Below are 13,579 nucleotides of genomic sequence, written 5' to 3'. Positions count from 1 at the left end.
TGATGGACGACCAGTATGGTTTCCGCACCGGTAAGGACGCGCTTAAAGATTTTTGTTAAAGAACTATACAGGATCAAAGAATTATACAGGCAAAGAATTATACAGGATCTGGGAGTTGAATTACCATACCATACGTATTCTTTACAAAGGTGTCTGTGAGGCCATAATGTTGTACGCTGAGCCCGTCTGGGCTCATCGTTTATAATTTCAATGTTATATGGACATTCTTTTGCGAATCCAGTGTCTCCTATTGTTAGCTGTTGTCAGGGGTTACAAGATGTTTCGCGAGAGGCAGTCACTGTGATCGCCGGCATAAAACCTCTAGATATTTTGGCTACGGAGTATAGCCAGCGGTATATTTCTAAGAAGGGAGGCCTTCTAACGTCAGGGCGTATGCAAGAAATTGGAGACCAATGTTTTGACTCTTGGCAAGGTAGGTGGAACGATTCTTCTACTGGTCGATACACGCATGGTATTTTTCCAAATGTTAGGGAGTTGCGAGCTATTAGCTGGGTTTCCCCAATCGCCATATTACTCAGTTTCTTTCAAGACATGATGCTTTTAGGGATAGTTTGGCTAGGTCCGGCTTGTGTCCGGACTGTAGGATCGATGACACGGTAGAGCATGTCCTGTATGTCTGTCTACGGTACGAAGTTGCCCGGGCGGCTAGGGTCCGCCTAGACAGTTTGATTGGCCGAAGGTAGGCGCTTTGGCAGCGAGCCACGGTTAGTTAGAAAGAGATGACTTTGATTGTTGAAGCTGTCAGCGGAACGGCGACTGCACTGCCGAAGGGCATGGGACACCATGCAACCGTGAGGTGTAGCGGCATCTCGACGATAGTTTATTGTGGTGAATGTCATGCGGGACTCTGCGATGGTGCTGAGTGGGAGTAGGAGGTCTGTCCGCCTCTCCCTAGTGGACCAGACCGGTGTCCATAATTTAACCTAAGTCTGGGGTTTATTAACCTAAGTTTAAGCTGAGTTCACTAAGGGAACTAGGACTAATTTTCGTTGTTGCGATCAACATGTTTGGTGGTATGTTGGGTTTATTTTGCCTCAAATTACGAGACATTCACGAAATTGGTTTATAATAAATAGAACTAGGCGCGGGGTTCGCGCTTCCGCGAACTCGGTTAGTTAGTTCAGAGGGATACGATATAGGACATTCAAGATGTCCGGACGAAGCCTACAGCGTACGCAATACGCAGAGTTATTAAATCACTGATGCAAATGTCTACCGAGGCATTTACATCGGTGGCATCCCAACGAGGCCTGGCTTATTACTATAAGATGTAAAAAGTCAGAGGGCGATAGACGACTCCCGTTAAAGCTCAACAGGGCAAAGAACGGGAGCGGGTGGTGTGGCGACCGGAATGTCACTAGGTAGGTGTCTTCCCCAACCGGGTTGGGATGGTCAGCAATAAAGGCGTGTGCAAGGCTCTTATGCTATACGCGGCGCCTATTTTGGCAGACAGGGTAAAATATAAAAGTTGTCGGGACATATTATTAAGGGCTCAACGCCTAATATTTTTAACGGTAATGGGTATTGGGAAAGGCTTTCCTAATCGATTTAGTGGTGAAAGTTTGGACGGCCATGTGGAAATTGCTAAGAGGCAGAGAGGTCGAGGTATTTGGGATGCAGTTTCGTGCCGGGCCTGTACCGGAGCGGAACGGTGATCTCAATGCACCGGTTCTAAATTTCGAACAGTTGCCCATCTCCCGCCGACAGAGGAGGCTTTACAGCCTCGCGATGGAAGCATGGCAGCAAGAATGGCACGCCACGACTAAGGGAAGGTCCTTGTATAGAATTATACAGGATCTGGGCAGAGGTCTCTCCTTCATTTTTAAGGGCAACAGGAGCCCGAGTGCTCTCCAACCATGCAAATTTAAACCAATATTTGTTTTGGTTCCACCTGGCATCTGATGAACTGTGCGTCTGCAGGGAGTTCCAGTTGAACAAACACATGATGTTCGACTGGCCAGCTCTTGAGGGGGCCAGAACACAGGCCACCCTGGAACATAGAGGTCAAGGGGAAAATTGGCCACTCACAAGCGGCGAGTCAATGTGGTGAGAGCCGCATTGTCGGACCGTGTGGGAGTTGATGCGGTTGCTTTGATCAACCGACATCAGTAGTTTACCTAAGAGAAAAGACTCCTACCGCGCTGCTGTAGGAAGCTAACCGAGAGATATGGCTGACTACCAGCCAGATTAAGACTCCAAGCGCTTTAATGGTGGACAGGTACTTGCTGGCATTCAGTGGTCTAGGCGTGGTAGCGAGTTGCTCTTTTTGTGAAGATAAATTAATTATTGATAGTCATATATGTTTTAGTAGTTGACGGGGTGCGCCTATCCATTTTAGTGATATGTGACAAGTGGGTGGTGGGGCACACAAGCGAGTAGTGTATTAAACCACGCTTATTCCGCTCACGCTTTTAGGTTAGCTCTAGGAGCTAGTTAGGACACTTGTCGCTAAACTGTTTTGTGGCTCAGTAGCCGTTTGTGTCACAGACATTCGCCCTTATGCTTTAGAGCGGCCGAATGGGATGGTGGCAGGAGAAATGCCAAGCAAACCAACGGCAACAGGTGGTTACCGTACTATTTCATGGGAAGCAGTCTTGGTGATTGCAGGCGTGAGATTGATAGACTTGATTGCGTCTGAGAAGCAGCAGCGGTATGTTGCTTCAACATACTAAGAAGTCCGGTGAGTTGAATTGGGATAAAGTTCGAGAAATTGAACAACATGGCAATGCCTTGTGACAGGCCAGATGGGATAAGACAGATGGTGGGCGTCAAACGCATGATCTCTCTCCATTGTTGTTGGTTTGCGGGATGCCTCTTGGACCCTAATAAATATGTGACGCAATTTCTTTCTGGCCATGGTGCTTTTAGGGACAGGCTGCAGAAATTCGGCCTGGTAGATTCTGGTATGTGTCCTCAGTGTGGGCAATTGGATGACACCTACCTTGAGTGTCATCCAATACACTCACTTTATGAGTGCTCGAAATACGAGTTAATGCGTACGGAGGCCATCTGTCGGCTTGATCTTATCGGGTCGGCATTGGATCTCCATGTAAACTGGAGGAGTCAGGCCGAATGGACAACAGTGGAGAGTTTTGTAGTATACTTAGCACAGGAAAGGATTGCTGAGGGGAGGATCTAGAGCTCTGCTTGGATTTCTCTTTTATTCTATTCTTGTTGATATTTTGTTTTATAAATTATGTTTTTGTTGTTGTTCTTGTCCTTGTTTTGTTTTGTTTCAATGTTGCTGTGTTTTTACTGTTCCATGTAATATTTTTATGTTTCATGTTGTGTGTTGAACTCACTTTTACCTTCTACGGGTAGATAGTTCAGTTCCTTTGTTAGGTATTTTCAGTCTTGCCTTAAGACTGTGAGATGTGTTTTGTATTGAGTTCATTAATTATTACTACACGATTGGAATATCACTCATGGCATTCGCATCGGTGGCATTCTGGCCAAGGCGGACTGGAATACGTCATAGCCGAAGTTTCGAAGATGTCCTCCGGTAAAGCCCATAAGGGCTCGGAATGGAGGGGGTGGCGGAGTGTGTCTTCCCCTATGGGGTCAGGATGGTCAGCAATACAACAATGATTTCGATGAGAAAAACTTTGTACAACAGTGGTTATGTTTACTGGTTGCATTGTGTTAGAATATTACATATTTGAACAATTTAAAATGATTATCAGTACATAAGTATGTACCTATTCTACTTTTTGTTTACCTTCTTCCCTTTTAGTCTTAAATAAGTTATGATTCAGTATTCACATGTACAGTTTTATTTGTCTCTACAACCTCATACAACTTAATTATTGCCATGCTGTTATTTGAGGAAGGAATGAAATACCTGATTATGAAAAATGCATTATAATGGAAATTATGTAGAAAACTAATTTGAGGTATGTTTTTCCATATAACAATAGAATTGTTCTGTTGAAAGTTAAGTGTATTTTTAATAATAAAAAAAATAGTATTTACTTTTTGGGTACACCTTGTATTAACATTCAGACGATTAAAACATTTATCTACAAAATATTATTATACAGTATATGTAAATATGGTTAGTAAAACTCTTGAAATTATGAGATAAACACACAAAACTCCTAGTAATGACATTACAAAAACAGATGCAATTCAAATCTAACTCCTTTTTAATCAAATCCAAAAAATAAATTCTTCCTAACACATTAACTTTAGTTGGAACCATTAGAATAAAGCAAATGTTGAGCACCATACAAAGCATGCTAGTATTAAGGAAGATTGCAAGAGTAACTGAGAGAAGTAAAAAATTGTCACATTTCCTTGTATTTATGAAGTTACTTTTTTTTTTTTAAATAAGTTAGGTATTTTACAATAAAAAATACCCTCTGGTAGTTCAAAACTTTAAGCAGACAAATTGTACCATTTGACTTTATTGTGACAGATTTGTGTTTTTGTGCTCATAATTTTCATTTGTTCACAATTCAAAAATCAGAACTATTTGTTAATTACAAAAACCTGGTAATTATTTCTTATGAATAATTTTATGTTACTAACCTTGGAAAATGCGTATTCATCGTACATCATAATTGATTTGTAATCAAATGATTCACCAAGAGTGTTAACAGTGTCAGGATCTTGTTTCAAAAATGCTGTCCTAAAACCCTGAAAAATCCAGTAACATATCTACCATAATTTTTATAGGTTTTATATAAAATAAAATTACATTATAAATATAATTTATCAATCTGTTTCATTTATATACTTTTATTATTTGTGTTTCAAGCAGTTACTTATTCAATTAAGCATTTTCAAACTGATAATTACTTTATTATAATTAACTTTTCTTTGTGATGATGGGAGATGAATTTTCAGATATATGAAAAATTCATAGAACAATAAAATCAGATACGTTTCATTATATTTCAAAACAATTAAATGCCATATTTGATTTCTAATTTCCCAAAAATATATATCCTTAATATTTTTTTCAAAAGCGTATCCAGTCTCTTCTTCAGTGGATTTGCAAATGACAATCTTTTGTTAATGGTATTTGTTTTACAGTGGCTAGGAGATCCTTTTTGAATGCAATCTATTACTATATTTCATTAAGTTTGCTGTTTTTATCATCTTTGGACTTTGGTGTGTCAAAGTTTTATATTCAAGTATCACGACTTTACATGCTGTGAGTAATTTCCAACGAACAAATAGTTCGTTATTGAATTCAATATGTACTTTACGTGTGTGAACACCTTTGTTCTCAGATTTTTATTTCGGATTAAGCATAGAGGATTACAAAAATACACGAATGGCCGCAATCCGTCATAGGGTTCACCTCAAAATGGGCACCAAAATTAAAATTTTGTAATAATAATTATACAATAACAGTGTAAGCTACCAAACTGATTCAAACGCACTAATGTAAGGTTTACTAAAATATATAAATATCAATTTTGTAAATCAAATGTAAGACTCTCAAAATGGCGGTAAAACTAATTTTTTTAATAATTGAAAATAAATGCCATATAACCGCCAAAACACGAGATAAATAATTATATTAATTTAGCTTACGGTATGTAGGATCAGTGGCGTGCGCAGAATTTTGTTACGGGGGTCATTATTAAAATTGTTTACAATTGACATCGGTATTTTAAATTTTATGTGTTATTTTATTATTATAATTATTATTATATCATGTTATGATATATTTACTATACAACTTTCGAATATAACACATTCGTAAATACCCTAATAAAATCTTTTATAACGTATTTTTTCACAGAATTTTTTTTTTTTAACTTTTAACATTTGTATAATAAAAATGGTTGTGCCAGTACCACACACCATTATTACACTTAGGCTACACAATAATCATATATTTTAGGCGACGGTTATTTATATACGATAGGCAAGACACTTTACATAACATATAAAATTCATAGAAGCAATCAAATATAATGAAAGAAATTTAATTAAACACAACTGTCAATTTGGAACTCACCGAGGTTGAAGAATGAAACTAGCACTAGAACATGGATTCCCATGTTCTATGAAAGAATTTGAATAAAGAATTGATTGCAGTTGTCTCAAACGTTGAAAGCAGTACTCAACTATAGTGTATTAATATTTTGAAAAATCATTCTTTAAAAAGAGTACTGGTAGTTAAATTAATATAGTGTTTATAATGTACGTAGCCTACAGTATATTATGCTACTACATTCGGAAATTTCAGCATTCACAATACAATGTCCAAAGACGTTTCTTTTTATTAGTTCACTTAACACATCTTCTGCAGTTGGAATGTAGTTTCTATCTATGTCGAAGAGTGCTAATCCGTTCAAACGTGTATTTCCAGTAGAATTACGGAAATATATTTTTGGACGGCGTAATGTTGAGAAACATCGTTCATTTGTACATGTGAATACTGGGAGTGCAACTAGTATTTCTAACAAAGTGAATATATTTGGCATTATGTTGGGATTGCACATAGTTAACTCATCTATAGCCATTTTCGATTGTCTCCCTTTTCAAGACTTGCAATTTTCATGTACCATAATTTTAATTCATTATTCAGGTCTTCCCGGCAAATGCTTCGTAAGTCTCTGGCGTAGAATTGTGAGCGAAGTGAAAGAAGAAACTTAAGACGGCAGGGGCAAAAAGTCTGGATTGAAGGTTAAAGGCACTGAAAGCCTTTCAATAACTGAAAGCCTTGTGTTTCAAGAAACGCGAATCTAGTTGGGACATGAAGGTAGAAATGGAATAAAGGTAGAGACACGGAAGCGAAGTTCTGGCGTCACTGATGATAAGTCCAAGTTTATACGGTTTTTTGCTCGCGCTGCCTCACGGGTGATTTGAATGGAGAACTCCAACCTATTCAAAATTTTAGAAGCACAAATGAAAATTATAGAAAATTTATCAACATTTTTGCGTATACATTTCATTTCACTGTTAATATCTTCAGCAAGGTTTACTGATTCCACGAGATCAATAGTTGAATTCTGCAGGAATTTCAAACGAAAAGTTCCCTGAAATTGCCATCATTTTCTTCTGGTTCTTGGTCGACCTCTACATCTATTCGTCTCGAATCCCTGTGGCCTCGCAGAGCGATACATTGTTTCCCGCAAAACAAAATACTTTCAATAATAGGAATAAGTTTTTCCTGTTCTCCAGTTTTTTTTTGAGTTGTTGCAATATCTATTATCTATAGACTTTTTCTTCCCACATGAAATTTCGGTCAAAGTACCGGCTATCTCCAAACTTTCTTTGTGATAAAAACACTTATCATGTTCTTAAAATCGCTCGACGGCATTCTTCCAGTTGTCAAATTTTTCACGACAAAGTTGACCTAAGGATTGCTTGCCAGATCCAACACCATTTCTTGAAGTAAAAAGTGCACAAAATTTAAAAAAACTCCCTCCCCTAAATTCGGAATAAGCAAGCCACTAACAACGGTAAAGCCATTTAACCTGAAATCACAGAATTCTCTTTCCTTTTGTTGGAAAAACAAACACTAGATTTGGTTCCCAGATTTTGTTCAAGACATCCAGTATTTTTTTTTCATTAGACAAATTTTTTCCTATGTAAACACCAATATCATAATTGTGTGATTCATTGGAACTTGAAGATTTTGAAGCGTCCGGAACCAGAACAATACACTTATCACTTCTAAATGATTCAGCAGGCACATCAACATAAATATAAATATAAGATAAATATAAATATCGCTACCGGCATGCGACGTTTTGCTAAAAAATTGTAAAATTGACCTTTGAAGTCGTTTAGACATATTAAAGAATACGGAACGATAATGTGAAGTTTCTATTTAAAAACATGAACTGTGAAATGCATAAAACGTTAAAAGTATGTTCCAAGACAAAATCTGAACTCAGACTAACGACTGAATACCGCTTGACAATCTGCAATATTTCATATTTACATTGCTGCCATTGCAGAGCTGTCCAGACAATATGTTTCACAAAAAGTAAGTTTATATGGTGTCGGCCTTATTTTATTATAAGGTCGGTATTATAGTCATATCTTCTTAATAAGCGGCACGGTTTGATGGTCTTTCCCCTCTTTCAGTAGATGAGAAGGGATATATGCTTTCACACCCACCGCAACAGTAAGAGCACTGCCGCCTTCTTAGAATGCCGAATGACGGCTACTCTGTCGTACGTTGAATGATGTACTGTACACGCCGCAGCTTCGAGAACGGGAATTAAATTATTTAAGAAGAAAGAGCAGTGGACTGGAACTTATGTCGATAGATTTTGTTACTCTGACAGTGAGAAATTAGAGAAGAGAATACGATGGATTTTTAAAAGATATACAAATATATATATAGAATATATAGTATGTTTATTTTATATAACCTAATATCAAAAAGTACTTAACCCTTCAAAGGGGAGGGGTTCAAACCAAGAAACACCCCCCTTGCGTATGTCCCTGTGTAGGACCAAAATAGAGATTAATTAATACCTTAACAAACTCATTTGCGCCACCTGCAGATTTTAAAAAAAATAATAATTTAATTTAAAATTAGAAAAATGTGTAACATTTTAATCGTAACAGATACTGAAAAGACCACAACATCATATAAGTAAATTATAATTATGATTAACATACTATGTGAGTACTGATTTTATCGGCCACCAAATAATGGTCATGTAACTTGGAGAACTTTAAAATATAAAATTAACTGTATTATAATGACAAATATTAAATATCTTAAATATATATAAAGCACCTTGTCCTCTCTTTATCTTCAATGCCTAGCAAAAACTAGCGGAGATAAACTGGTGAAAATTTGTATACGTGTTCTTTTTATGGTGTAAGTACGTACCAATTTTTGTTTTGTTTTTTAATTTCTTTGTAAGAAATGAAGATATTAAGCAGATTTTTGGTGTGTGTAATCTTCATGTGAATATATGTAAAAACAAAGTTCTAGATTTTTTGAAATTCCTAGTTTAAAGCGTTAAAATGAATTTTGAATCATTTTTAACCCAGCTATTTTTTTTAATTTTTCGGTAACAAATGAAGACATCAACTTGATTTTTAGTGTTTGTATAATTTTCATGCAAATATCTAAAAACCAATTTCAAGATTTTTCAAAATTCGACTTTGAAAGGAGGTGAAGAAAGGCAAAAAAATTTGAACAATGATTGTAAATTTTCCCCATTTCCAGCTATACCAGTGTAGCCAACCTTTTAATTGGGCATGAGCCAATTAAGAATTAAAAATTTTTTTGCGAGCCACATATGTATTTTACTTCTAATATTTCAATTTAAAATGTATATAATGCAAAAAATCGGAAAAGAAATGCATAATTTATTAAGAATTCAAATAAAAAGTAAATATAAGAAAAACATACTTTATTACGCATTTAATAACCCAATACGACATCATATTTATACATATGTAGTTATTTTATTTAATTGACTTCATATGTTTTTGTATATATGATTGTCATTTTAATTTAAAAATTTTTATGTTTGATATGTAATTTTATATAAATATATCTTATGTACAACTGATGATGCGGGATCCTGTCAAAGTGCTTTTTAATAAAAAAAAAAAAGGCAAGTATCATTTCACATTTCATTTGCTTTCTAATTCTGTACTTTTTCTTTTTCCTGTTTTAACCTCTGGTAGCTACTGTTCAGATAATACTTCAGAGGATGAATGAGGATGATATGTATGTCTGTAAATGAAGTGTAAGTCTTGTACAGTCTCAGTTCGACCATTCCTGAGATGTGTGGTTAATTGAAACCCAACCACCAAAGAACACTGGTATCCACGATCTAGTATTCAAATCCGTGTAAAAATAACTGATTTTACTAGGACTTGAACGCTGGAACTCTGTAATTCTGTACTTGGGTTGTTAAAAAGTTGGTTTTTAATTATAAGAATACAATATATATATTCAAGATATACTGTACATACATACAAAATCTATAAATAGCAACTGAATTAAATCAAACAATAAAAGTCAAATATTTTATACAAACATGACATAGTTAGTAGAAGTAGAAGTTAGAGATAATAACTTTGTTATAAATGAACTGATAATTGAGAGAACAGTAATAATAATAATAATTTTCCTTCGGAAAAGTCTTACTTGGCTTTTCATTGATTCAAAAATTAATTGATTGGTTTTTTATATGTGTCCTGTCTGTTTTAGGTGATTTGCTAAGGTTAATTTTTGTTTGTGATGTTTTTATATGTTCTTTGAACATATGGAAGAATGTGCATCTGGTTTGTTGAATCAGAATTTAATGCAGTAGCTACACTCAATTTGTAAACTGCGGTTGTATTTAATAGTCTGTGCATTGTTGATATGTTGGATGATATTGTATAGTTTTAGTGTGGTTTTAAAAACAACACAATGAACTTAATTTTTATAATAGAGGTTGTTGATGTATATTAGAATTATATATTCTTTTATCATTAGATATGATTTTTAATGTCTACTACATGTTTTGCTAATTGTTATTTTAGAAATTGTTTTACACAAAGAAGTAAGAATGTAGAAAAAATCATTGGGTCTATCAAAACATTAAAAAAAACTCATACAAATTAAATGTAAAACATCTCAATGACAAAATTAAGGATATAAAGTTTATGTATCACATAAATCTTAATACTAACAGCTAACATATATGTTGAAGAAACCATGAGGATGTGATAAGAAACACTCCAAAACAACATACATCTGAAATAACCAAAAGTATAACAGATCCAAACTATTTCACATCTAACAAATATATTATATTCAACCAGGCCTGTAATTTTAAGCCTCTTGGCTGAAATACCCTCATAAATTTTGAAAATAACATTTACATTTTTGTAAAAACCTGCAGAAAAAAATTATTTATTGGTTTCATTCTATTAATGATATCATTTTTTAATAACAATTCAACACAAAACAATGTTATATTATTTCTCACAATGGATATAATATTTGTTTTATATGATATAATATTCCTTGAACAAAATACACTTATAAATTTATTTCACTGCATGGGGAATGTATAGCTCCCTAAAGATCACAATATTCAAAATCGAAACTAGAACAGTTTCAAACTACTTAACACCTATCCTTATTGACATGCCCATTAATACATATTAAGTCATAAACAAGGATCTTTTCTCACATGATGAATGGCCTAATACAAACCCTCATAACAATTATATTGAAGAACTTAGCATAATAAAATAACTAGCATACATATGGCCATCCACATACACTGCACATCATTACATGTGATGTCATTACATTACATTTTATGTAGATGGCATAAAAGCACACATCAAATTCCACCAACCTCACTATGGGATTGTATTTTCTAAGCCTTTCATCTGGTTGGTTCTAAGTTTGAATTTCAATCAGGCTTTTTTCCTTCAGATGTTACAAAATTAATTTCTTATCTCAGAAAAAACTAGAAGGGTTAAATATAATTGCAAAGAAATTTATTATTACTAGAGTAGAATAAGTAAATAAAATGTCAACCACAACATGTAAATTTTACACATAACATATAAGTCTTGGACTGCCTATGTAAGCAAATGCAAAATTTATAAATGTACTTAATTTGAAAACAAATTAATGAACTAACACAACACAGATCAAATGTACCGTTTGACCATATATTGAACAGTTTTCCCAACCACTTTAAGATAAGGATCATTACCAACTGCGTCATCTGCAATACCCCTGAATAGTGACTAGATTAAATTTTTTGAAAGATCTTGCAGAATCACACTTCCCCAGTTATTTGAAAATGATTTTATTTCATAAAAGTTTAAACATCATTTCATCACACTTTTATGAATCTAATAAAGTATTAACAGTAATATTGTTAAAAATAAATAAAAAACAACTTTAAATATTTTATTAAATTAGAAACCCCTTCTATTTAGAGTTTTGTTATATATGATAATTCCTGAAAAATATATCCCTTTGAGAGACAAAGGATTGCTCTACCATTGATCATTTTAATTCTGCTAACATGTATGAGCAGATAAATTCAGATGAAAAGTAAATATTTTTATATCATTTATTTTTTCACTTACATCAGTAATGTTATTCCAATATATATTAATCCATCCATCTCTATCAGGTCGATTCATTTCATGCAAAAATCCTAATGAGTGCCCCAGTTCATGAATAACAATACCAAGATACCAACATCTTTCACCTAGCGATAATTGTTGTTCACCACCAGCTCTACCCACTTGAGACCAACATGCTGCACTGTAAATATAAATGTTACATACTTATATACTTACATAACATATAAAAAAATCAGTGTGACAATGCAAAATAACAGGTATGCATATGTCAGTTTATTTACTTATAAAGAAACGATAATGAGTTTAACATGTGTGCATATTTACCACTAATAAAAACTGTTTAGGTTTTACCAAGTATAAAAATTCAGTTTTTATACAGTTATATACAGTTACTTAACTGTAATTTAATTCAAACTCATATTTTATTTCGCATATGAGTATTTCAATGTGAGTACTCACATGAGTAAAGTAAAATATGAGATTACACATGTTTTAGAATGAGATAAAACTTTTAACTAGTAAAATCATTACAGGAGTGGTGCATCCAATTTTTATTTGCTAGTTATAAATTCATGAAAAATTAGCTGCTTTGAAAGAACAAACAAGTTCTCTTTTTTAAGTAATATTTAATAATTCATAAGTAAAAAAAGTTAAAAAACAAGCTTTCTTATCATAATATATCAGTATTTTTAAATTTGTCTCACAAACTATAAAAATTAGAAATATAATTTTTGTACCTATTTTGCAAGTTGAAAAATATTCGTATATAATTTTCTTCTCCTGTCCATTCCTTAAATCTGATGCAAGATTTTGAATGGTAGTGATTCATTGCTTTGTACAAAATTTCACACTGTGGAGATTCAGGACATCCTGTAAAGTCATCACACTCATTGTTCAAGATTCTAATGATCATTTTTGTAATTATAAAATTAATGTAATTAATATATTACTATTAAAACTTTGTACAGTATTATGAAATTGTATAATATTATGCTACAATTCTAATGAATTTCCCAGTTCATGAGGAACGATACCAAATACTAACATCTTTCACCTAATAATGTTGTTCACCACCAGCTCTATCCAGTTGAGACCAACAAGCTGTACTGTAAAGATAAATTTTACAATTAACAATATTATGTACAATAATTTACAAATTTATACTGAATAAATCTGATGTGCTGGATATCAGTGAATGTTAGCAACATATTCAGCTGTCATAGAATAAGTTAGTTTCTTCTCTTCATATTTAAATGTTCTATATTTTTATTTTTAAAATTATGCATTTTATTATTTTTTTTATTGTTGATGCAGTTAAAACAGAATTCATTGAGAGACATCATTTCATCATTAGACCAACTTCAGCCATGATTATTTACTACAACTTATAATAAAAATAAAAGATAGTTAAAGAATGCAGTAATGTATCTAATGTAAAATAAGAAAAAGGATAGAAATTAAGAGTTGTCAATTTTATGGTTTCAGATTCTGGACCTAAATTTAAAACAGGTAT

The 13,579-nt window shown here is 33.6% G+C and overlaps 1 protein-coding gene across 1 annotated transcript in view; it reads right to left on the bottom strand.

The window, feature by feature from the left end:
* Positions 1 to 13,579, bottom strand: part of LOC142318244 (meprin A subunit beta-like) — an 89,571-nt gene that overhangs the window by 43,092 nt on the left and 32,900 nt on the right. Inside the window, exons 4-6 of the mRNA XM_075354808.1 lie at positions 12,804 to 12,936; positions 12,067 to 12,247; positions 4,552 to 4,659 (exon numbers count right to left, since the gene is read on the bottom strand). Coding sequence (XP_075210923.1) covers positions 4,552 to 4,659; positions 12,067 to 12,247; positions 12,804 to 12,936 — 422 coding nt within the window. The remainder of the gene's footprint in view (positions 1 to 4,551; positions 4,660 to 12,066; positions 12,248 to 12,803; positions 12,937 to 13,579) is intronic.

This window comes from Lycorma delicatula, chromosome 1 (genome assembly GCF_047948215.1).
Source record: "Lycorma delicatula isolate Av1 chromosome 1, ASM4794821v1, whole genome shotgun sequence".
NCBI classification, from domain to species: Eukaryota; Metazoa; Arthropoda; class Insecta; order Hemiptera; family Fulgoridae; genus Lycorma; species Lycorma delicatula.
This window is presented reverse-complemented; position numbering and strand designations above follow the sequence as displayed.